General features: G+C 43.8%; 2 protein-coding genes across 5 annotated transcripts in view; one reads left to right on the plus strand and one right to left on the minus strand.

Moving 5' to 3' along the window:
- itfg1 (integrin alpha FG-GAP repeat containing 1) overlaps nt 1–26,014 on the minus strand; it is a 274,792-nt gene extending 248,778 nt beyond the window's left edge. The window contains exons 1-3 of the mRNA XM_078210834.1: nt 25,819–26,014; nt 5,692–5,770; nt 5,461–5,597 (exon numbers count right to left, since the gene is read on the minus strand). Of these exons, the coding sequence (XP_078066960.1) occupies nt 5,461–5,597; nt 5,692–5,770; nt 25,819–26,014 (412 nt within the window). The remainder of the gene's footprint in view (nt 1–5,460; nt 5,598–5,691; nt 5,771–25,818) is intronic.
- A 102-nt stretch (nt 26,015–26,116) lies between these two features.
- Nucleotides 26,117–26,906, plus strand: part of phkb (phosphorylase kinase, beta) — a 261,679-nt gene continuing 260,889 nt past the window's right edge. For 2 of the 4 annotated variants that reach the window (XM_078210830.1, XM_078210831.1), the window contains exon 1: nt 26,223–26,352. In XM_078210830.1, the coding sequence (XP_078066956.1) occupies nt 26,298–26,352 (55 nt within the window). In that variant the 5' untranslated portion in view covers nt 26,223–26,297. Of the gene's footprint in view, nt 26,353–26,906 lie in introns of all 4 variants that reach the window. The other 2 variants (XM_078210829.1, XM_078210828.1) reach the window with 2 other exon arrangements.

Consider the following 26,906-nt stretch of genomic DNA (forward strand, 5'->3'; position numbering starts at 1 on the left):
AACGTTATCTACCTGATACGCTGCAGGAAAGGATGTCCCGAGGCATGGTACATTGGGGAAACCATGCAGACGCTACGACAACAGATGAATGAACACCACTCGACAATCACCAGGCAAGACTGTTCTCTTCCTGTTGGGGAGCACTTCAGCGGTCACGGACGTTCAGCCTCTGATCTTCAGGTAAGCCTTCTCCAAGGCGGCCTTCACGACACACGACAACACAGAATCGCTGAGCAGAAACTGATAGCCAAGCTCCGCACACATGACGACGGCCTCAACCGGGATCTTGGGTTCATGTCACACTATCAGTAACCCCCATGACTTACCTGGACTTGCAAAATCTCACTAACTTTCCTGTCTACACATCGTTTTAACCGGTGCCTAATGCTCTCTCCACTCACATTGTCTGTACCTTTAAGACTTGATTAGCTTTAAAGACTCACATTCCAATCATTATTCATGTAAATTGAGTTAGTGTCTTTGTGCCCTGTTTGTGATCAGAACTCCCACCCACCTGACGAAGGAACAGCGTTCCGAAAGGTAGTGGCTTTTGCGACCAAATAAACCTGTTGGACTTTAACCTGGTGTTGTTAGACTTCTTACTAAGAAAAATATTGCCAATAAGTCAGAAAGCTACAGCTTCATGTTCCACTAGACATGAGCAAAAAAATCGAGAAGGACATATTGTGCAGTACTGAGCGAATGCTTGACTATTACAGCTTCTTTCTTTTGTCTGAGATATTAAACCAAGGCCCAATCAATGCTCTTAGGTAGATGGGAGAGATTCCATTGGCCTATTTTGAAGAACGGTGAGGGAACCTCCTTAGTGTTTCAATCAATATTTTTCATGCCGTTTTAAGAAAAATTAGAACAATAACTTCAATTCTAAAGAAACTGAAAATGAAAATGAAAGATGTTATTGGAAAAAAATTCTTTATATTTCTAATTTCTTAAGAAATTAGTTTGGGTGGCACGCTGACAGTGGTTAGCACCGCTACCTCAGTGCCATGGACCTAGGTTCAATTCTGGCTTTGGATGACTGCCTGTGGGGATTTTGCACGTTCTCCTGGTGTCAACAAAGAACAAACAAAGAACAGTACAGCACAGGAAACAGGCCCTTCGGCCCTCCAAGCCACTGCCGCTCATTGGTCCAACTAGACCATTCGTTTGTATCCCTCCATTCCCAGACTGCTCATGTGACTATCCAGGTAAGTCTTAAACGATGCCAGCGTGTCTGCCTCCGCCACCCTACTTGGCAGCGCATTCCAGGCCCCCACCACTCTGTGTAAAAAACGTGCCTCTGATATCTGAGTTATACCTCGCCCCTCTCACCTTGAGCCCGTGACCCCTCATGATCGTCACCTCCGACCTGAGAAAAAGCTTCCCACTGTTCACCCTATCTATACCCTTCATAATTTTGTACACCTCTATTAGATCTCCCCTCATTCTCCGTCTTTCCAGGGAGAACAAACCCAGTGTCTGTGTGGGTTTCCTCTGGGTGCTCCGGTTTTCTCCCACAATCAAGATGTGTAGGTTCGATGGATCAGTCGTGGTAAATGCATGGGATTATGGGGATAGGGTAGGAGGATAGGCCTCAGTAAAATGCTCTTTCACAAAGTTGTTGCAGACTCAATGGGCCAATTGACCTCCTTCTGCACTTGAGGGGTATTATGATTATTCAACCTGCTTCTTCCCCATCCAACCACCATTGAATTATTCAACGGTGGCATAATTTGACATAGTTCTGTTGGAATTATATTTGGTCTGTTGCATATTTGGATCATGATAGTTTGTGTGTAAAGACTACAATAACATTGGGCCTGAACTTGCTTGGTGTGGCAATGACAATAAATTTGCCACTCTGTGCCCAATTACTTACTTTAATTTTTTTCCCCAGCCTATCTCGTCTCACTTTACAACTTGGGTTGGGCGAGATCCAGTGCAGTGTGCCCCCCATGGCCCTGCATCGTAATGCAGCTGAGTGAAAGAGGAGGCTACGCCCCCTTCTTTTTACAGCAGCTAGCGGCTGTAAATCAGGCAATTTTGAAAAGTCTCGTGAAATTGAAAGTTTCTTGACAGACAAGGGAGTAGGTAAGAGTGCGAGATAGGGGTCACGAAATGTTCTTGGCAGACAGGATTAAGGAGAATCCCAAGGCATTTTATTCATACGTTAGGAACAAAAGGGTTGTCAGGGAAAAAAATCGGACCTCTCAGGGACAAAAGTGGGGAATTATGCTTGGAACCCAAAGAAGTAGGGGAGATCCTAAATGAATACTTTGCGTCGGTATTCACAAAGGAGAGGGATGTGTTGACTGGGAGAGTCTCGGAGGGGAGTGTTGAACCGTTGGAGAAAATCTCCATTACAAAGGAGGAAGTGTTAGGTTTGTTAGAGAATTTAAAGACTGACAAATCCCCAGGGCCTGATGGAATCTATCCAAGGCTGCTCAGGGAGACAAGAGGTGAAATCGCTGGGCCTCTGACGCAAATCTTTGTCTCGTCACTGGACGCAGGTGAGGTCCCAGAGGATTGGAGGATAGCTAATGTGGTCCCGTTATTTAAGAAGGATAGGAAGGATAACCCGGGTAATTATAGGCCGGTGAGCTTGACGTCCGTGGTGGGGAAGTTGTTGGAGAAGATTCTTAGAGATAGGATGTATGCGCATTTAGAAAGGAATAAACTCATTAACGATAGTCAGCATGGTTTTGTGAGAGGGAGGTCATGCCTCACTAACCTGGTGGAGTTTTTTGAAGAAGTGACCAAAATGGTTGACGAGGGAAGGGCCGTGGATGTCGTCTATATGGACTTTAGTAAAGCGTTTGACAAAGTTCCTCATGGTAGGCTGGTGAAAAAGGTTGGATCTCATGGGATAAAGGGGGAGGTGGCTAGATGGGTGGAGAACTGGCTTGGTCACAGAAGACAGAGGGTGGTAGTGGAAGGGTCTTTTTCCGGCTGGAGGCCTGTGACTAGTGGTGTTCCGCAGGGCTCTGTATTGGGACCTCTGCTGTTTGTGATTTATATAAATGATCTGGAAGAAGGTGTAACTGGGGTGATCAGTAAGTTTGCGGACGACACAAAATTGGCAGGACTTGCAGATAGTGAGGAGCATTGTCAGAAGCTACAGAAGGATATAGATAGGCTGGAAATCTGGGCAAAGAAATGGCAGATGGAGTTCAATCCAGATAAATGCGAAGTGATGCATTTTGGTAGAAATAACGTAGGGAGGAGCTATATGATAAATGGCAGAACCATAAAGGGTGTAGATACGCAGAGGGACCTGGGTGTGCAAGTCCACAGATCCTTAAAGGTGACGTCACAGGTGGAGAAGGTGGTGAATAAGGCATATGGCATGCTTGCCTTTATAGGACGGGGCATAGAGTATAAAAGTTGGGGTCTGATGTTGCAGATGTATAGAATGTTGGTTCGGCCGCATCTGGAATACTGCGTCCAGTTCTGGTCGCCACACTACCAGAAGGATGTGGAGGCTTTGGAGAGAGTACAGAGGAGGTTTACCAGGATGTTACCTGGTATGGAGGGGCTTAGTTATGAGGAGAGATTGGGTAAACTGGGGTTGTTCTCCCTGGAAAGACGGAGGATGAGGAGAGACTTAATAGAGGTGTATAAAATTATGAAAGGCATAGATAGGGTGAACGGTGGTAAGCTTTTCCCCAGGTCGGTGGTGACGTTCACGAGGGGTCATAGGTTCAAGATGAAGGGGGGGAGGTTTAACACAGATATCAGACGGACATATTTTACACAGAGGGTGGTGGGGGCCTGGAATGCGCTGCCAGGCAAGGTTGTGGAGGCGGACACACTGGGAACGTTTAAGACTTATCTAGACAGCCATATGAACGGAGTGGGAATGGAGGGATACAAAAGAATGGTCTAGTTTGGACCAGGGAGCGGCGCGGGCTTGGAGGGCCAAAGGGCCTGTTCCTGTGCTGTATTGTTCTTTGTTGTTCCCTTTGTTGAGATAAATGAATAAGATTAAAGGGGATGGGAGGACCAGAGGTCGAACGGGGAGAGAGGAGATAGGGCATCAGCTGTGGGGTGAGGGAGGGGATTGGAGGTCAAAGTTGAAGGGGATCGGAGTCAGGGATAAAAGGGATTGGTCAGGAGAGTGGTTGGATCGGGTTGGGCTGGTGGAGTGGAGAAGGGTGTCAAGGCTCTTCGGGTCAGGTCTCGGGGGGGGGGGGGGGGGGGGGGGGGGGGGGAAAGAGAGAGGAGAGAGAGAGAGAGAGTGAGAGAGAAATCAGGTACTATGATCTGGGGAGCCCTGTGCAGGTGTGATGTATCCGGTGGGAGATAATGGGAAACCTGAGGGCGTTGGTGGTGTAGAGCTACCTCCTGTGGGGAGTGGTAGTTGAGGGTTATGCAGAGCCCCCTAGAGGGTAAGAGAGAGTCCCATGAGGGGATTGGTGCAACTTCCTCTGGCTAACTATTGGCACAACCCAGTCAAAACCATCTGTAATTTGCGATTAAAATCACATTTTTGGATGGTTCCAAATGCAGGGCAATTGCTCAAAGAAAGTTTGCACTTCTGGTCAATTGCCATGCAAACCTTACCTGGAACACCCAAATGGAATTCTCCAGCACATCTTTGGGGATGCAATCCATCACTGGGGAGCTCAGAAGTTAAGGCCCACTATTTTGAAAAAGCCCCAGCCTACTCCAAGTTCAAAGTTGCTTAATTCGTATTAATTTGAATAACCGACATTTCTCGCACTCAATTTTTACTTTGGTGTGCAATGTTCATTGCTTTGTTTGAAATATTGGCCTGGATCTGCTACAAAGCTGCACTCATCATCAGATTGCCATTTCACTCGAACTTTCCCCCCCCCCACCTGGATGCAGCTCTGCATTTCTTACCAAGTCTTGAGTCTAGTTTTACCAGAAATCCATCAGGACACACCATTGCAGCAGTGTAATCAGAGGGAAGACACAACATGTCCACTTTTTACAGCACAAGCTACCGTCAGGTAAATTTAAAGGTCTACTATGAATGTTGGTGAATGGGTAATTGGATGAATGAGTGAATGGATAGGGTAGTCGATATGGATGAGGTGGATAGGGTGCATGACTGGGTAGGAGTGGGGCTAGTCAGGTCAGGTGCAGGGTAGTCGGGTGTTTGTGGGTGATCAGGTGGGGTAGTCAAGTCAGTTAAAGTGCTTAGGGGTGGGGTTGGTCAGGTGGGGCTGAGGGGGCCAATGTGACTGGGGAAGTGGGGGGGGGGGGGGGGGGGAAGATTTAGGCCATTATATAATTCAGTTTTTTAGCCCAATTCCTATTAGAGGTATACTACAAAAATGAGCTTTTAGAGATAATTTCATAATGGGTAGACCTTCCTCATATCAGTCTTTTTCTCTAAGCAAACAGAAAGTAATGTGAAGGGTTCATATTGGAACAATGGTATAATTTTGACAAAATAAAATCAAGTACATTTAGTAATAAGCACAAATTTACCCAATGTTTGATTATTTCCCCAGAAGATAACAACGGTTGTGTTGTCTTTGAGATTCTTAGATTGAAGACTGAGAAGGACATCCATTTGCGAGTCTCCATCATAGTCGCCTGGCACCACATTGGTAATCAGTACATCACTAAAAGAAATAAAGGACAAAACAATTATTTCATCGACTACTGTGCTTTAAAAATATATAAAAGCAAGAGATGCAATGAAAAATAGGTACTCACTTCCACTGCAACACGACTTTTGGCTTTGGTTTAAAATAGGGTGTCTTTACATCAGCCAACAAGATTATTAATTGATTTTCTAAAAAAAAAGAAAATTTAAGAGAGCTGAGCACAATTGGACATCCATTAGGTGAAATAATTAACACATCACAACGGAATAGGGTTTTTTAAAATTAAAAGCTGTTCTATATAACAGCCCAACCTACAGGATTGTCAAAATGATACAAGCAGAGGGACTATGACAAACAGTTTTCTTTGCCCCTTATATTCTGTGTAATACTAATTCTTGATGGCGAGGGGAGGCGATGGCCTAGTGGCATTATCACTAGACTATTAATCCAGAAACTCAGCTAATGTTCTGGGGACCCAGGTTCAAATCCCACCACAGCAGATGATGGATTCAATAAAAAGTTGGAATTAAAAATCTACTGATGACCATGAAACCATTGTCAACTGTCAGAAAAACCCATGTGGTATGTCCTTTAGGGAAGGAAATCTGCTGTCCTTAACTGGTCTGGCCTACATGTGACTCCAGAGCCACAGAATGTGGTTGACTCTTAACCGTCCTCTGAAATGGCCAAGCAAGCCACTCAGTTTCAAAGGCAACTAGGGTCGGGCAATGAATGCCATAAAGAATAAAGGAATTGCTATAAGGAGATTATACATAAATTTAACAAGGGAAGCTGGTTAGTCCTGGAAGATTGTTATACAATCATACAGTGGAGAAGAGGCCCTTCAGCCCATCGAGTCTGCACCAACATATTAGTAACACCTGAACTCCCACCTTATCCCATCTGCCAGCACTTGGCCCATACCCCTGAATGTTATAGAATGTCAAGTGCTCCTCCAGATACCTTTTAATGGTTGTGAGGCAACCCGCCTCTACCACCCTCCCAAGCAGCGCATTCCAGACCGTCACCACCCTCTGGGTAAAAATGTTTTTCCTCACATCCTCCCTAAACCTCCTTCATCAAAGGGAGGTCATGCCTGACACCTTGAACCTATGTCCCCTCGTGACGGCCCCTACAACTAAGTGGAACAGTTGCTCCTTATCCACTCTGTCCATGTCTCTCATAATCTTGTACACCTCAATCAGGTCACCCCTCAGTCTTCGCTGCTCCAATGAAAACAATCCAAGCCTCAACCTCTCTTCATAACTTAAATATTCCATCCCAGGCAGCATCCCAGTGAATCTCCTCTGCACCTCCTCCAGTACGATCACATCTTTCCGATAATGTGGCGACCAGAAATGCACACAGTATTCCAGCTGTGGCCTCACCGAAGTTCTATACAACTCCAACATGACTTCCCTGCTTTTGTAATCTATGCCACAATTGATAAAGGCAGGTGTCCCATATGCCTTTTTCACCACCCTACTAACATGCCCTTCCGCTTTAAGATCTGTGGACAAACACGCCAAGGTCCCTTTGTTCCACAGAACTTCCGGGTGTCCTACCATTCATTGAATACCTTCTTGTCAAATTACTCCTTCCAAAGTGCATCACCTCTCACTTTTCAGGGTTAAATTCCATCTGCCACTTATCTGTCCATTTGACCATTCTGTCCATTTCTTTTTGTAGCCCAAGACACTCCACCTCACTGTTAATCACCCATCCAATCTTTGTATCATCCGCAAACTTACTAATCCTACCCTCCACATAGTCAGCAATGTCATTTATATAAATGACGAATAGGGAGCCCAACACAGATCCCTGTGGTACGCCACTGGACACTGGCTTCCAGTCACTGTCATCACCCTCTGTTTCCTACAACTGAGCCAATTTTGAATCCACTTTATCAAATTACCCTGCATCCCATGTGAATTTACCTTCCTTACAAGTCTCCCATGTGGGACCTTGTCAAAAGCTTTGCTGAAATCTATATAAACTACATCAACTGCACGACCCTCGTCTACCCACCTGGTCGCCTCCTCAAAAAATTCAATCAAATTTGTCAGGCATGACTGCCCTCTGACGAAGCCATGCTGACTACCCCTGATCAAGCTTTGCCTCTCCAAGTGGAGATAGATGGTCTCCTTCAGAAGTTTCTCTGATAGTTTCCCTACCACTGACGTGAGACTCACTGGTCTGTCGTCCCTTCTTAAATAGCGGAACCACATTAGCTGTTCTCCAGTCATCTGGCACCTCCCCCATGATGTGGAGATGCCGGCGTTGGACTGGAGTAAACACAGCAAGAAGTCTAACAACACCAGGTTAAAGTCCAACAGGTTTATTTGGTAGCACAAGCCACTCACTTTTGCTACCAAATAAACCTGTTGGACTTTAACCTGGTGTTGTTAGATTTCTTACTGAACCTCCCCCATGGCCAGAGAGGAATTTAAAATTTGGGTCAAAGCCCCTGCAATCTCCTCCCTCGCCTCCCACAACAGCCGAGGGCACAATTAATCTGGACTGGAGATTTACCCACTTTTAAGGCTGCCAACACCTCCAATACCTTGTCCTTCTCTATGTCAATTTGCTCAGGAACCTCACAGTCTCTCTCCATGAATTACACAGCATCATCCTCATTCTCCTGGGTGAAGACAGTATTCATTCAACTCTACCAATGTCCTCTGGCTCCACCCCTGGTCCCGAATGGGCCCTACACTTTCCCTGGTTATCCTCTTCCCATTGATATAGTTACAATATCTTGGGATTTTCCTTACTTTTACAAGCCAGAGCTTTCTCATACCCCCTCTTTGCATTCCTAATTGCTTTCTTAAGTTCCACCCTGCACTTTCTATACCTCACGAATGCTTCCATTGATTTGCTCCCCCTTGTACTTTTTAAAAGCCTTTCTTATCCTTTTCATTGTATCCTGAACATCTCTGATCATCCATGGTTCTCTGTGCCTGTTATTACTACCTATCACCCTAGAGGGAACATGCTGGGCTTGCACCCTCCCCACTTCCTTTCTGAATGTCCCCCATTGCTCTTTTCCCATTAGTAGCTGTCCCAGTCTACCAGATCCTGTATTATTTTACTAAAATCCACTCTCTCCCAACCCAAAACTTTTTTTTTGCAGCTTGTCTATTTCCTTGTCCATAACAAACTTAAATTGTATTATGTTGTGATCGCTATCACTAAAATGCTCCCCCACCACCACCTCAACCACCTGTCTGGCTTCATTCCCTAGAATCCAGTACAGCTCCCTCCCTTGTTGGACCCTCCATATATAGATTTACAAAGTTCTCTTGTACACATTTCAAGAAATCTACTCCATCCAAGCCCTTAAACACTTTGTATATCCCAGTTAATGTTGGGAAAGTTGACATCACCTAATATAATAAACCCTATTGTTATTGATTTTACACACCTCAACAAACTGAGCACATATTTGCTCCTCAATATCCCTCTGACTATCTGGAGCTCTATAATAAATACCTAACAATGTGGCTGCCCCTTTTTTATTCCAAAGCTCTACCCACAAAGCCCCCTCCAAGATATCATCTCTCTTTACTGCAGCAACTGACTCTTTAACTAAATAATGCAATGCCTCCTCCTCTTTTACTTCCTCCCCTGAAAATTTACATCACCGAATGTTGAATTGCCAATCGTGTCCTTCTTTCAACCATGTCTCTGTGATGGCTACTATGTAACACTTACATGTGTCAATCATTGCCCGCAACTTGTCCATTTTTTTCTGTAATACTCCTAACGTTAAAGTAGAGGCCATCCAGCCTGGCCTTACTCCCTTGAAATTTAATACAGCTGCACTCCCTCTGACTCGTTTGTTTTGCTGTATGATTCCATGCCCTTATTCTGCTAACAGTCTGTGTCCCCTCCCCTGCAAAATTAGTTTAAACTCCTCCCAACAGCACGAGCAAAGCAGCATCACCAAGGATGTGAGTCCCGTTCTGGTTCAGATGTAGACCGTCCCGCTTGTACAGGCCCACCTTCTCCCAGAAATGGTCCCAGTGATCTAGGAATCTAAAACCCTCCCTCCTGCACCAACTCTTAAGCCACTATCTTCCTATTTCTGTGCTCACGAGGACGTGGCACTGGGAGTAATCCTGAGATTACAACCCGAGGTCATGCTTTTTAGTCTACTGCCTAACTCCCTGAATTCTTAAGGCAAGACCTCATCACTCTTTCTATCTATGTCATTGGTACCAACGTGTACCATGACCTCTGCCTTATCACCCTCCCCCTTTAGAATGCTCTGCAGTCATTCAGTGACATCCCGGACCGTAGCTCCAGGGAGGCAACATACCATCCTGCAGTCACATTGATGGCCGCAGTAGCGCCCATCTGTACCCGAGTATAGGATCCCCACAGTAACAAAGGGTCATCTGGACTCGAAACATCAGCTCTTCTCTCTCCTTACAGATGCTGCCAGACCTGCTGAGATTTTCCAGCGTTTTCTCTTGGGATCCCCACAGTGCTTCATGGATGCACAGTTGTGAATTGTTAGATCTGTTCAAAGTCTATCCCATTTAGCACGGTGGTAGTGCAACACAAAAAGCTTTCTCTCGATAAAACAATCTGAATCCCTGTGACCACTAGCAATTAAACCACCTCGGCTTGCTGTCAGGTAGAGTCCAGCACAGATCACATGACACCATTTCCTGAGATCAGACTGCAGTCCAATGACTCAATTGAAACAATTAAAGGCCTTATATGTATAATCCAAAGAATAATGTGCTCCCATTTTGCAGAGGATATATTTACATGTGAAATACATACAACAATCTCTATCAAATGATTTCAGACTGTATTAAATAGCAATTGGGAAACAAATGCAATCTATTAGAAGTAAATACTTGATATGTTTTTCGAAAGATAAATCTTTAACCATGCAACCATTTCTGTTTACAGCAAAAATGCTAAATCCATTATTAAACAAATAGTAACTGTACATTAAAAAAAATCCTTGTTTTAACTCCAAAATATTTCAGCTCACTTTTATACATTAAATTGTATTGGCACATATTCATCCATTCCCCAAATCTACTGATGTCTTCCTGAAATCTTTGAAAATCCTCCTTATTTTCTGTTGTGTCTTGTGTATCCTCCGCCCAAGAGCAAATCCTATAATGTATATATAGATCATTACAATTTGGGACTGTAACTTTAAATATTGAGTAGATGAAAGGTGTTATGTGACCGCGGTGCTGGAGTCTACCTGACAGCAGGCCTGGGTGGTTCAATTGCTAGCGATCAAAGGGATTCAGATTGTTTTTTTGAAAGTCTTGTGTTGCACGACCACCGTGCTAAATGGGATAGACTTTGAACAGGTCTAGCAATTCATGACTGTGCACCCAAGAAGCGCTGTGGGCCATCATCAGCGGCAGAATTGTATTCAACCACAATTAGTAAATTCATGGCCTGGCATATCTCCCACTCTACCATTACCACCAAGCCAGGGATCAACTCTGGTTCAATGAAGAATGTAGGAGGACATGCCAGGAGCAGTACCTAAAAATGAGTAGTCAATCTGATGAATTTACAACACAGGACTACTTGTGGGCCAAACAGCATAAGCAGCAAGTAATGGACAGAGCAAAGTGATTCCACAACCAGCAGACCAGATCTAAGCTCTGCAGTGCTGCTACATCAAGTCACAAATAATTAAACAACTCAGTGAAGAAGGTGGTTGCAGAAATATCACCATCCTCAATGATGAAGGAGTCCAGCACGAGTGCAAAAGATTAGGCTCATAGCTCCTGACCTCATTACAGCCTTTGTTCGAACATGGACAAAAGAGCTGAATGCCAGAGGTGAGGGGAGAGTGACTGTCCTTGACATCAAGGCAGCATTTGACCAAGTGTGCCATCAAGGGGCCTTTGCAAAACTGATGTCAATCGGAACCAGCAGGAAACCACTTTGTTGGCTGAAGTCATACCTAGCACAAAGGAAAAAGGTCGTGATGGTTGCAGATCAATCATCTCAGTTCCAAGAATCCAAAGTGGAATCACTTTGCTCTGTTCATTATTTGCTGTTAATGCTGTTTGGCACACAAGTAGTCCTGTATTGTAACTTCTCCAGGTTGACTGCTTATTTTTAGGAGCGGCTCCTGGCATGCTCTCCTACACTTTTAATTGAACCAGGGTTGATCAATCATCTCAGTTCCAGGACATTACTGCAGGAGTTCCTCAGGGTCGAGTCTTAGGCCCAGCCATCTTCAGCTGCTTCATCAATGACCATCTTCCACCTAAAGGTCAGAAGTAAGGATCCTTGGTGATGATTGTACAATGTTCAGTATCATTCACAACTCCGCAGACACTGAAGCAGTGCATGTCCAAATGCAGCATGACATGAACAGTATCTAGGCTTGCTGACAACCGCCAAGTAACATTTGCACCACAGAAGTACCAGGCAATGGCCATCTCCAACAAGATAGAATTTAACTATTGCCCCATGACATCCAATGGCATTGCCAATGCTGAATCCCACACTATCAACATCCTGGGGAGAGGGTGGGGTTACCAGTGACCAGTAATTGAACTGGACTAGCCATGTAAATATTGTGGTTACACTTCAGAGGCTAAGAATACTGTGGCATGTAACTAACCCTGACTCCTCAAAGCCTGTTCCTCATCTACGAGGCACAAGTCAGGAATGCGATGGAATACTCTCCACTTGCCTGGATGAGTGCAGCCGCACCAACACTCAAGAAACTTGAAGCTATACAGGAAAAAGCAGCCCGCCTGATAAGCACTTTTTCCTCAAATATTCACTCCCTCCATCAGCGACAAATATTGGTAGCAGTGTGTGCCATCTTTAAGATGTACTGCAGCAACTCACCAAGGCTTCTTAGGCAACCCTTCCAAATCCACAACCACAAGAAGACATGGGCAGTAGAAACATAGAAACACTGGAAGTTCCCCTCCAAGTCACTCACCATCCTGACTTGGAAATAGAATGCCACTCCTTCACCTTTGTTGGATAGAAATCCTGGAACACCCTCCCCAGTAGCACTGAGAGTGTACTTACACCACAGGGACTGAACAAAGAAAGAACAATACAGCAGAGGAACAGGCCCTTCGGCACTCCAAGCCCACGCCTCTCCCTGGTCCAAACTAGACCATTCTTTTGTATCCCTCCATTCCCACTCCGTTCATATGGCTATCCAGATAAGTCTTAAACGTTCCCAGTGTGTCTGCCTCCACCACCTTGCCCGGCAGCGCATTCCAGGCCCCCACCACCCTCTGTGTAAAATACGTCCTTCTGATATCCGTGCTAAACCTCCCCCGCCTCGCCTTGAACGTATGACCCCTCGTGAACGTCACCACCAACCTGGGGAAAAGCTTACCACCGTTCACCCTATCTATGCCCTACATAATTTTATACACCTCTATTCGGTCACCCCTCATCCTCCGTCTTTCCAGTGAGAACAACCCCAGTTTACCCAATCTCTCCTCATAACTAAGCCCCTCCATACCAGGCAACATCCTGGTAAACCTCCTCTGCACTCTCTCTAAAGCCTCCACGTCCTTCTGGTAGTGTGGCGACCAGAACTGGGCGCAGTATTCCAAATGCGGCCAAACCAACGTTCTATACAACTGCAACATCAGACCCCAACTTTTATACTCTATGCCCCGTCCTATAAAGGCAAGCATGCCATATGCCTTATTCACTACCTTCTCCACCTGTGACGTCACCTTTAAGGATCTGTGGACTTGCACACCCAGGTCCCTCTGCGTATCTACACCCTTTATGGTTCTGCCATTTATCATATAGCTCCTCCCTACATTATTTCTACCAAAATGCATCACTTCGCATTTATCTGGATTGAACTCCATCTGCCATTTCTTTGCCCAAATTTCCAGCCTATCTATATCCTTTTGTAGCCTCTGACAATGTTCCTCACTATCTGCAAGCCCAGCCATTTTCGTGTCGTCCGCAAACTTACTGATCACCCCAGTTACACCTTCTTCCAGATCATTTATATAAATCACAAACAGCAGAGGTCCCAATACAGAGCCCTGCGGAACACCACTCGTCACATGCATCCAGCCGGAAAAAGACCCTTCCACTACCACCCTCTGTCTTCTGACCAAGCCAGTTCTCCACCCATCTAGCCACCTCCCCCTTTATCCCATGAGATCCAACCTTTTGCACCAACCTACCATGAGGGACTTTGTCAAACGCTTTACTAAAGTCCATATAGACGACATCCACGGCACCTTCCCTCGTCAACCATTCAAGTCACTTCTTCAAAAAACTCCACCAGGTTAGTGAGGCATGACCTCCCTCTCATAAAACCATGCTGACTATCGTTAATGAATTTATTCCTTTCTAAATGCGCATACATCCTATCTCTAAGAATCCTCTCCAACAACCTCCCGACCACAGACGTCAAGCTCACCGACCTATAATTTCCCGGGTTATCCTTCCTACCCTTCTTAAATAAAGGGACCACATTAGCTATCCTCCAATCCTCTGGACCTCACCTGTGTCCAGTGACGAGACAAAGATTTGCGTCAGAGGCCCAGCGATTTCATCTCTTGTCTCCCTGAGCAGCCTTGGATAGATTCCATCAGGCCCTGGGGATTTGTCAGTCTTTATATTCCCTAAAAAACCTAACACTTCCTCCCCTGTAATGGAGATTTTCTCTAACGGGTCAACACTCCCCTCCGAGACACTCCCAGTCAACACATCCCTCTCCTTTGTGAATACCCACACAAAGTATTCATTTAGGATCTCCCCTACTTCTTTGGGCTCCAAGCATAATTCCCCACTTTTGTCCCCGAGAGGTCCGATTTTTTCCATGACAACCCTTTTGTTCCTAACGTATGAATAAAATGCCTTGGGATTCTCCTTAATCCTGTCTGCCAAGGACATTTTGTGACCCCTTTTTGCCTTTCTAATTCCTCATTTGAGTTCTTTCCTACTTTTTGTATTCCTCCAGAGCTCCCTCCGTTTTTAGCTGCCTGGACCTAACGTACACCTCTCTTTTCTTTTTGACCAATCCCTCAATTTCCCTAGTTATCCACGGTTCTCGAATCCTACCCTTCCTATCCTTCTATCCTTCCTATCCTTCTGCAGTGGTTCAAGAAGACAGACCACCACAGCCTTCTCGAGTGCAATTAGGTATGAGCAATAAATGATGACCTAGCCAACGACCTTCATATCCTGTAAATGAATTTTGTAAAAGTGCAAGGTTTGGAGACGAAGACCGCAGACCCGGAGTATACCATGAATAGACCTGGAGTCCTCCATCATTTTGGAAGGTGTTAAAGGCATCGAGTTGTTAATGGTGGTGCTGTAAAGTATCAATTTACTTTAACATGAAAATGAGTTGGGATGAAAGATAAGTAATTAGCCACTCTACTTTTGTTTCCTGTTGCCATAGGGAAGAGGAAATCATTTTGAGATTAGGTTATTGGCTTCCTAATCAGCCCAGGAATATCACAGATAGACAGCATTTGCAGTTTTGTCTTGTGTGGTCTGCAGCCAACTGAGGAAGAGAGAGCAAAAAATAAAACTAGCCAAGCCTTGACTCTATCATGGGTGGGAACACGCACTCAGATTGAAGATCGAGTTCATGAGGAGTTAAAGGAGTCTGGAAGATTTGACTAGCTTGGAGCTAGAGGAACAAATCTACAATGTAACCCTCACAGTAAGAGATAGTTCTGGAATTAGAAGTTATCCAGCTGGGAATGTAAAATGGAAGGAACTCACTCAAAGCTAGGAGTATCTGTGAACTGCTTGCTATAATATGTGTAATTCCTTAGAGAGAGTGATGTGTGATAAGCAACAAAAACTGTTTATTTCTATAGCTTATTTCTACAGCTGTTGGCAAAAGTTTGTTTACTCAATTTTTAAAAAAATCTTTGTTGTTACAATAAAAGTTTTCAAATTTGAAACCTTGACGTCATTCTTTCAACTGGAAGTTTGAAACTTTGAGAAGTTATTGATCTCTACAGAGATCCAAACAAAATTGGGGGCTTCTTGTGGGACTTCTAATCCATAAGCTGAGGCAAGTACAGTTTGATTTTCTAAAGTTTAAATGAACATGATTTCAATGAACTTGCTTTATTCTTTGAAAAATTAAGAATGGCTATATCTAAAGTGGAAGCTTTCCTTGAAAAAGAGGATTGTCTTTTAGTGCCTTGCAACAATTAACAATGGTTTATCTAAAAGCATTGGAAGAAAAGATGAAAATAGTGTTAAAAGTAGGTGCCACAAAAGCAAAACTAGTTGAGGTATTGGCTCAACATTTGAACCTTGAGGAAGGAAAAAGTAATCCAGACAAAATACAGCGAGAATTTAATTGCAAATGAAGCACCTTGAAGTGGAAAATGAAAAGCAAAAACCCGAGCTGGAAAGAGAAGAAATAGAAAGGGGAATGGAAAGACTTGAATTAGAATTTCAAAGGGAAACCCAAGTCAGGAAATTTGAACTGGACAGAGACAGGCTTTGATTACATGGCAAGCAGATTAGACGATGTTTCAGATTTAACACCTGATTTTGCCCATGCAAGAAATAGCTGTCTAATGCCTATGTTCAATGAGGAAGGAGTTGAAATATATTATGTCTCATTGGATAAAATTGCTACGTAATTGGGACATTTGGTTTGATTTATTATTGTCACATGTATTAACAGTGAAAAGTATTGTTTCTTGTTCGCTATACAGACAAAGCATACCATTCATAGAGAAGGAAAGAGAGTGTAGAATGTAGTGTTACAGTCATGGCTAGGGTGTAGAGAAAGATCAACTTAATGCAAGCTAAGTCCATTCAAAAGTCTGATAGCAGCAGGGAAGAAGCTGTTCTTGAGTCGGTTGGCATGTGACCTCAGACTTTTGTATCTTTTTCCCTGAAGGAGAAGGTGGAAGAGAGAATGTCCGGGGTGCGTGGGGTCCTTAATTGTGCTGGCTGCTTTGCCGAGGCAGCGGGAAGTGTAGACAGAGTCAATGGATGGGAGGCTGGTTTGTGAGATGGATGGGCTACATTCACGACCTTTTGTAGTTCCTTGCGGTCTTGGGCAGAGCAGGAGCCATAGCAAGCTGTGATACAACCAGAAAGAATGCTTTCTATGGTGCATCTGTAAAAGTAGCTAACATGCCAAATCTCTTTAGGCTTCTGAGAAAGTAGAGGCGTTGGTGGACTTTCCTAACTATTATGTCAGCATGGGGGAGACTAGGATAGGTTGTTGGTAATCTGGACACCTAAAAACTTGAAGCTCTCGACCCTTTCTACTTCATCCCGTTGATGTAGACAGGGGCATGTTCTCCTTTACCCTTCCTGAAGTCGATGACAATCTCCTTCGTTTTGTTGACATTGAGGGGATGTTATTGTTGCCGCACCAGTTCACCAGATTCTCTATCTTATTCCTATAGTCTGTCTCACCATTGTTTGAGATCCAATCCACTACGGTGGTGTCGTCAGCAAACTTGATAATCGTATTGGAGGGGAATTTGGCCACACAGTCATAGGTGTATAAGGAGTATGGTAGGGGGCTCAGCCTTGCGGGGCACCAGTGTTGAGGATGATCGTGGAGGAGGTGTTGTTGATAGGTCCTTACTGATTGTGGTCTGTGAGTTAGGAAGTTCAGGATCCAGTCGCAGAGGGAGGTGCCGAGGCCCATGCCACGGAGTTTGGAGATGGGTTTTGTGGGAATAATAGTGTTGAAGGCTGAGCTGTGGTCAATAAATAGGAGTCTGACATCGGTGTCCTTGTTATCTAGGTGTTCCAGGGTTGAGTGCAGGGCCAGGGAAATGGCGTCTGCTGTGGACCTGTGGTGGCGGTAGGCAAATTGTAGTGGATCCAGGTATTCTGGGAAGCTGGAATTGATTCGTGCCATGACTAACCTTTTGAAGCACTTCATAATGATGGATGTCAGAGCCACCAGCCGATAGTCATTAAGGCACGCTGCTTGGTTTTTCTTAGGTATCGGGATGATGGTCGTTTTCTTGAAACGGATAGGAACCTCAGATTGTTGTAAAGAAAGGTTGAAAATATCTGTGAATACCCTCGCCAGCTGATCCGCGCAGGATTTGAGTGCTCGTCTGGGTATCCCATCCGGGCCAGTCGCTTTCCGTGGGTTGACCTTCAAGAAAGCTGCTCTGACATCTGCAACAGTGACCCCAGATACAGGTTTATCCAGGGCTTCCAGGGTGGAAGGCATGCTCTCGCTGACCTCTTGCTCAAAACGGGCATAGAATGCATTGAGCTCATCAGGGAGGGGTGCGTTGGAGCTGACGATTTTACATGCCTTCATCTTGTAGTCAGTTATGTCTTCTGGACCTTGCCATAGTCGGCGGGGGTTGGCGTGGCTAGCCTGGGGCTCTAGCTTGGTCCGATACTGTCTTTTGGCATCTTTGATGGATTTCCTTAGATCGTATCTGGCTTTCTTGTATAGGTCAGTGTCGCCTGACTTGAACGCTTCAGACCTGGACTTCAGCAAGCAGTGGATATCCCTGTTCATCCATGGTTTCCAGTTGGGGAACACACAGATTTGCTTCTTTGGCACACAGTCTTCTACACACTTACTAATGAAGTCAGTTACTGTCGTGGCGTACTCGTTCAGACTGGTCGTGGAGTTTTTAAATACTGACCAGTTCACTGACTCCAAGCAGTCCCATAGGAGATCATCCGATTCCTCAGACCAACATCGCACGACTTTCTTTGATGGATTCTCCCGCTTCAGTTTTTGCTTTAAGCTGGGAGCAGGAGCACCCCCTTGTGGTCTGATTTGCCAAAGTGTGGGCGGGCGATAGAGCAGTGGGCAGGTTTGATATTTGTATAGCAGTGGTCTAGGATGTTTGGGCCTCTGGTGGAACAGGAGACATGTTGGTGGTAACTTGGTAATACGCTCTTGAGCTTGACATTTCCATTAGGGTATTTGGTAGTAAAAGCATTGGGGGTTATTTAACTCTTTTTGTAGATTAATGCATAGAACTGGTTCCAAAAGCTTATGCACAAAAATAAGAGGCTTGAAGAGTGACATATTCAGATTTTTGTTGAATTTGCTACAAACAATATCTGTGATGCTATAAGTCGATGAAGTTGAATCAGGATTTTGAGAACCTTAGAAAGATGTTAATGGAGGAATTTAAAAATAGGAATCCCCATGAGTTTTAAAATTCTCATTTTGTTTTCAAATTCCTCCCTTCCCTCCCTCTGCAATCTTGCTAGCTCTAAAATCCTTTGAGATCTCCACGCCCTTCCAATTCTGGCCTCTTACGCATTCATAATTTTAATCACCACACCACAAGCAGCTGTTCCTGGAGTTGCCTTAGATCCAAAATTCTGAATTCTCTGCCTAAAACTTCCTGCCTTTCTTTCCTGCTTATACCTTCCTCTTCAACCAAGCTTTTGGTCATCTGTCCAACATCTCCTTATACGGCTCAGTGTCGTTCATTTTTGATAAGTGTTTTGGTGAAATGCTCCAGTAACATGGGGAGATGGAAGCGTAGTGATAATGTCACTGGACAAGTAATCCAGAGACCCAGGAGAATGTTCAGGGAACATGGGTTCAAATCCCACCATGGCAGCTGGTGCAATTAAAATTCAATAATAAACTCTGAAACCTAGTCTTTGTAATGGTGACCATGAAACTGCCATCAATTGTCACTAATGCCCTTTAGGGAAAAAAAAATCTGCCTACATGTGACTTCATGAAATGGCCTAGCAAATAACTCAGTTGTATCAAACTGCAACAGAAAAGACCACCCATACTGACCTAGACACCAGAAAAGACAATGGCACACTCAGTCCTATCTACCCTGCAAAGTCCTCATTACTAACATCTGGGGTCTTCTCCCAAAATTGGGAGGTCTATCTCACAGACTCTTCAAGCAACAGCCTGACAATGTCATACTCACCTGATAATGCCCCCGACACCAACTTCACCATCTCTGGGTACATCCTGATGGTTGCTGCCAACACCTCGTTCAAAGACTTTAAAAACAAAGATGAAATTCTGACAGCCATCAAGAGTATGCCACTTGGTACTTTAATGGCAGCCAGAAGAGTGGAATTGTTGTCTGAGGATGTGACCATACCAGGCTGTGAATGTTGCTCACTTTAGTTTCATGAGTCAGTCGATATGACAGATACGGCTCAGCTAATTGCTTTTGTTCGCATGGCATTCAAAGATGCAACACAAAGGAGGACTTCCTCATTCTTTTGCCACTCAAAAGAGAGGACAAGAGAAGGGTGTCTACAATGAATTTCAAAGATATGTGATGGAGAAAAATATTCCAAGCAAGAAGCTGGTTTCAATCATAACTGATGGTCCACCGTCAATGCAGGCTTTGTTGCACTTGCAGAAATGATCTTGAATTCCCCCTCCTTTGTGAATTACCACTGTGTTATCCACCAACAAGTGCTAGCGAACAAGGTTATTGATTTTTTTCATGAAATGACAGCTGTTGTCAGGATTGTTAACTCAATTCGTGCTAGAGCTGTGCAACATTGCTTGTTCAAATCGTTACTCGATGAGCTTGATGCCACCTACGGTGAGCTAATCCTTAATGTAGCTGTGAGGTGGTTAAGTCAAGGAAAAAAGTCCTCCAGAGATTTTTAGATCTGCTCCCTGAAATTGTCACCTTTCTTATATCAAGAAATGGGGTGCACAGTGAGTTAGAACATAATGCGTGGTTGCTAGTCTTGGTGTTTCGTACAGACATAAGTGAAAAATTGAATGAGCGGAATGTGAACTGCAGGGAAAGGACAGAGACTTGATGTGATCAGTGCAGTGAATGTGTTCAAGTTGAGACTGGGCCTGTGATCCTCCCAGTTAAAGAACAAAATTATTAAGCAATAAAAATCCAACAACAGAAATGGTTTCATCCAAATAAAATCTGCGACCACCTGAATAAATTAGAAAAGAAATTCAACAGATGATTTCAGGACTTAAGACAAGATGGAACAATGAATACGTTTGTCTCAAATCCTTTTTTCCAAGTGGACATTGGAAACTGACAGCAAACTTTCCGCAGGTATTCGAACAAAGCAGTGGACTTGAAATGGAAATAATCACCATGCAAAATGACATGAAAGCTCGGTCAACTAACAATGACTTTTGGGGACTTGCAACTGAGAGAAGTACCCTCTTTTGATATTGTGTGCACTCAAGGTAAAGAATCATACAGTGCAGAAGAAGCCCTTCACCCCATCAAGTCTGTATCGACACGTGAAAAACACCTGATTTCCCACCTAATCCCATTTACCAGCACATGGCCCATAGCCTTGAATGTTATGACGTGCCAGTTGCTCATCCAGGAACTTTTTAAAGGATGTGAGGCAACCCGCCTCTACCGCCCTCTCCGGCAGCGCATTCCAGACTGTCAGTACCCTCATATCCCCCCTAAATCTCCTGCCCCTCACCTTGAATCTATGTCCCCTCGTGACTGACCCTTCAACTGCAGCTGCTCCATATCCACTCTGTCCATGCCCCTCATAATCTTGCGCACCTCATCAGGTTGCTCCTCAATCTTCTTTGCTCCAATGAAAACAACCCAGCCTGTCCAACCTCTCATCATAACTTAACTGTTCCATCCCAGGCAGCACTCTGATGAATCTTCTCTGTACCCACTCCAGTGCAATCACACACTTCTTATAATGTGGCGACCAAAACTACACAAAGTACTCTAGCTGTGGCCTCACCAAAGTTCTATACAACTCCAACATGACTTCCCTGCTTTTGTAATATATGCCTCAATTGATAAAGGCAAGTGTCCCATATGCCTTTTTCAATATCCTACTAACATGCCCTTCTGTCTTCAGAGATCTATGGACAAACACGTAAAGGTCCCTTTGTTCCATAGAACTTCCTATTGTCATTTTGTTCATTGAACACTTCCTTGTCAAATTACTCCTTCCAAACTGTATCACCTCACACTTTTCAGGGTTAAATTCCATCTGCCACTTTTCTGCCCATTTGACCATTCCATCATGGTAGCACAGTGGTTAGCACTGCTGTCTCACAGCGCCAGGGACCCAGGCTCAATTCCCGGCTTGGGTCACTGTCTGTGGGGAGTTTGCAACTTTTCCCCATGTCTGCATGGGTTCCTCAGGGTGCTCCAATTTTCTCCCACAATCCAAAAGACGTGATGGTTAGGTGGATTGGCCATACTAAATTCTCCCTCAGTGTACCCAAACAGGGGCCAGAATGTAGCGACTAGGGGATTTTCACAGTGACTTAATTGCAGTGTTAATGTAAGCCTATTTGTGACACTAATAAATAAAATTTAAGCTTTATATCTTCTGGTAGCCCAAGACACTCGGTCTCAACCTTTATTGAAGGCCTAGTTTGGTCCCACATACCTGTGTGGTGTGGCTTTTGCCCCCCACATGAAAACCATCAAGTCTCAGTATCTCTTGTCTCACAGATGTCCACTTGATGGACTGTACGAGACTGGCCATCTCAAACTACAACCCAGGCTTCACAACACTCAGTGTGCACTAAGAATAGGTAAGTGTTATTACACAAGTATACTTTGGGGAGTTTTAGTAAAGTCAAATTTCTAAGAGTCGATATTGTGCTTCATTTTGATGCTAAAAGTGATCTTGTGCTTATGAAGGTCGGAGACTACTGGTGGACAGTTTTGGTCATTTTATTTGAAGGTGGATGAAGCTGCATTGGAACAGCTTCAGAGAAGGCTCACTCAACTCAGTCTTGGGATGAAGAGTTTTGTTTACAAAAAAAGGTTCAACAGATTGGGCCAAGAACCATTGGGTTTTAGAAAAATGAGCAGTGATCTTACTGGAACATATTAGATTCTGAGGGAGCTTGATAGTTGGATACTTGGAGGACGTTTCATTTTGTGGGGGAAATGAGAACTCGGAAACAGTTTTAAAAAAGTATCTCTCATTTAAAGAGGAATGAGATTTTTTTTCTCTCAGAGGATCATAATCTGTGGAATTCTCTTCCCCAGAAAACAGTGGAGGTTGGGTCATTCAAGGCTGAGTTCGACTGATTCTTGATAGACAAGAGTAATGGAGGGCAGACAGGAAAATGGATGAGGCTACAATCAGACCAGCCATGATCTTATTGAACAGTGGAGTAGGTTTGAAGAGTTAAATGTTCTACTCCTGCTTCTAAGTCTTATGCTCCTGTGCAGAGAGCAGGTACAGACGTAATAAGCCCAATGCCCTCCTTCTGTGCACCACCCTATGATTCTATGACTCTTGTATGTTTCTGAAAGGCAACTGGACACACTTAGGAGATATAATCTGTCAGATTGTTAGTTCAAATTGTTCAGTCCAATGGGCTGCATTCTTCATTGTAGCAATAAAATTTTAATTTTTGGGGGCTTTGGCAGAATTCATAGGAGTCTGGGATAAATAGGAGCTGCTGACAGAACATTCAGAGAAGTCTTGCAAAACCATGGGATGCATCTGGTGCACAGGAGCACTCAGGTGACTTTCATAATTGAAAAAAGTGGAACACTTGGGAGCAGAGTTGGAGTATTTCATGGTTTTTTTAGGAACTTACACTATGACAATGCCGCATACCCAACTTATATTTCTTTGAAATCAACTATCAAGTGGCTTTCTGTGCTAGGTTTCTCTGGATTGAGAATCAAAGTGCTGATGTTAACTTCCATAAGAAAGGACTATGTTAATAGGGAACTGGGGCCTGGACTTGTTACATTTATTGAAGTATATGCATTGTATTGGAGACATGGCTGCATTCTCAGTTTCTGGGAATTGTAATCCAGCTGCTTTGCAGAATTCACAGGACTTGGAACTGAATTTTAATGCATAGAAATAGGATAGTGTACAGGTAGAGGCTAAAGTCAGAAGTATAATCTAGATGATTTGAAATACTGTATTTATTTGCTAAAAAAAAGTGAATTTCTCATTAATTTGAATTAAGCAATGAATGCAAATGGGAAGTTTTAAAATGTTTTTTATTCTATCCTTAAAGTTACAAAGCCAATGCTCAGAATAAACTGGACAAACCCAAATCCGTTCCTTTCTTGCTCCAAAAACCAAAATCCAATTTAATCCAATTTCCAATTGAATCCAATTCACGGTCCTCACAAGAGAGACAAACAAGATCCAAACTGACAAGATAAAGCATTACACTCCAACTTGGGCTTGATCCGATGCTTGATCTTGGCCAAAAGGCTGAGAGCTGAAGAATGTTTCAATTATCAGGTTATTTAAATTAAACGGCTTTGAAACCTAAATAAATTACTAAAGGTTTACAAATATAGTTTCTTCGAGCCGTGAGCAAGGGCGAGTGGTTGGAATAATTAGAATGTAATATTGTGGTATTGTAAGTGATTTCAGAATATTTTTCTGAACTGTTGAATTATTTAGTGCTTAATAAGTTGAAAGTTTTATATCAGGGATTATTGATGGAGGCAAATGGGGAGTTAAAGAGGCCAGTCAAAAGATTTGAGATTGATTGACTGCTTCTGGAGTAGCTGCAAGTTGTTCAGTTTTTTTAATTCTTAGTGGACATTTGAGCTAATCAGCTATTTCATTCCCTGTAGACATAAAATAAATTCAAAACATTTAAAATTATATTTGGTATATAGTTTATTTCCCCAATTTTTAATTGCTGTGACAGGATGTAGTCATAAATAAATAGAACAAAGGCAGATTTTTAATCACATTTAACCTTGGTGCCTAAAGGCCAGAAGAGGCAAGCCAAGGCCTATAAAATCAGAGCCCTCAAATCACCACTATCATTATGGATTGAAATGATTGAACTAAAGATACAAAGTTTCTGTTCCTGACATAAACATGGAAGTTATAATTTGGCAATGATTTTTGTGAAGTGCCTGCAGACACAATTTTGTCTATAAATGATAGTTAGCTCTTTCTCAGACATTGTCGAGGACAGGTTTTTGCCAACACCATCCAGTCCACTCTTCCATACAGAACGAAGTCTAGGAAGGGATAGATTTTCCCTGAAGAGTGCTAAACAGATAAATAATATTACTGGATAGCTGCAAGTTTTATAGTCATCTTCAGAATTTGTTTGCTCGATCACAGTATATGATTGCCAAAGTAACTGGACAGACAACCTTACAATTCAATTTCCTTGACAAAATTATTCATTTTGTTCAAAATGTTTTTTGCCTCTCTCCACTTTGTCCTTAAGTCAGCATAGGTGAAAAATGCAATTTTGAGTCCATATTCATTGCTATGGCATACACTGGATTAATAGCAAGAAAAGTTGCAAGGCATGTTAAACTTTCCCTCAGATCTTTATTTTCTTCTATTGATTGCAACTGTAGGAATGAAGTTACATGGAAACTAGATGCAGGAGTAGGCCATTCAGCCCTTCGAGCATGCTCCGACATTCATTTTGATCATGGCTGATCATCAAATTAATATCCTGATCTCCCCTTCCCCCCATATCCCTTGATCCCTTTAGCCCCAAGAGCTATATCTACTTTCTTCTTGAAATCACACGTTTTGGCCTCAACTACTTTCTGTGGTAGTGAATTCCACATATTCACCACCTTCTGGGTGAAGAAATTTCTCCTCACCTCAGTTCTAAAAGGTTTACCCCTTATCCACAAACTATGACCCCTAGTTCTGAATTTCCCCACCACTGGGAACATTCTTTTAGAATCTACTCTGTCTAACCCTGTTAGAATTTTATGAGTTTCTATGCGATCCTCTCTTACTCTCCTAAACTCCAGTGGATATGATCCTAACCGACTTAATCTCTCCTCATATGACAAACCTTCCATCCCAGGAATCAGCCTGGTAGACATTCACTCTACGCCCATGGTGGCACAAGCACTGCTGCCTTACAGTGCCAGGGACCCGGATTCAATTCCCAGCTTGGGTCACTGTCTGTGCAGAGTCTGCACATCCTTCCCGTGTCTTCATGGGTTCCCTCCCCTCCGGCTGCTCCGGTTTCCTCCCATAGCCCAAAAGAAGTGTTGGTTAGGTGCATGGGCCTGGCTAAATTCTCCTCCAGTGTACCCGAACAGGTGCCAGAGTGTGGCAACTAGGGGATTTTCACAGTAACTTCATTACAGTGTTAATGTAAGCCTACTTGCCACACTAACAAATAGACTTAAAACTTTGCAATTTCTGAAGAGCTCGCGTTGTAAAATATTTTGACAGGTGCCGGATTAAATATATAAACAAACGTAAACAACAGCATCAACGACAGACCAGATATGATGCTCCTCACCTATCAAGTTAACTACAATAAGCACAACAACCAGTCCACCCCCGCCAGCTTGGAGCTACTCACTTGACCTGATGAGAAAGATGTCGGTCTGTTTGTCTGAGTTGAAGTCTCCGAATGCGGCCACGGTTCCCCAGGCTTCCGAGCCGAAGAGCTCGGCGGTGACATCCTGCAGAGCGGAGACGGCGGGATGCCAGGGGAGGAGGCAGAAGGCGGCGAGGAGCAGCAGGAGGTGAAGGGAGCAGCTGAGAGCGGGGCCCATTGCCGGGACACAGAGAGAGAGAGAGCAGCCCCCCACCCACAGCACCGTCACCCAGCAACCCAGCACAAACTGCTTTCCGGCCGGAAACCACGGCCCTCCCTCCTTTACCCCACCCCAACAGACGCTAAACAAAAAAAAACGGCGCGGCAAAACCCGAATTAATATACAAAATATGTTTGTCAGCTTTTTTTTTAATTAAAAAAATTTGACCCGAATCAACTGGAAAAGTTTGGGGTTGGGTGTTGACTTCGCGACACTGTCGCGCGATAGGGCCAGATCCAGTATGGACGACTTGCGCTGGATGTTGACAGATTTCAGGTCCCGATCGAAACGTACAGGTTTGCAAATAAATAGGTGGCATGAGTGCGAAATTATTAACGGTGGTGTTATGTTTTACATCCCAGGCTTGCTAGTGAGCTCTGAACGTGTTTGGCTTAAGTTTTTCGTATGGTGCTGACTGTCCTTACCTAAGTCTTGTTGTCTGTGTAACACAATATCTCCATATCACATATTATATCGATATTTAATATATTTATATGTGTATATAGCCGTGTTGTTGAATAAAACACATTGTTGGAACTTTCGGTGGTTTGCAATTAACTCCTCATGTAGTACACTTTCTGCTTAGGTTGCTTTTGCTGTTGGTATTGGGTGCCATTGCTATTTTCAGCACTCTGCATGTTACTGCCAAATGCGTAATATATGTATGTATGCGCTTGACAGAAAATTGCCGAACCTTCAACTAAAATGGGAAGTATCAGTGAAAACGTAATCAAACATATTGTTGATGAAATAACCTTCACTAATCATATCTAAACGGTTATTAGCTGCCACTGCCGTTTCAACTGTAACCTTCTCTTGAAAGGTCACATAACTCTTTAAGTGTCTACCC

This window comes from Mustelus asterias, chromosome 4, assembly GCF_964213995.1.
Source record: "Mustelus asterias chromosome 4, sMusAst1.hap1.1, whole genome shotgun sequence".
Classification (NCBI taxonomy): domain Eukaryota; kingdom Metazoa; phylum Chordata; class Chondrichthyes; order Carcharhiniformes; family Triakidae; genus Mustelus; species Mustelus asterias.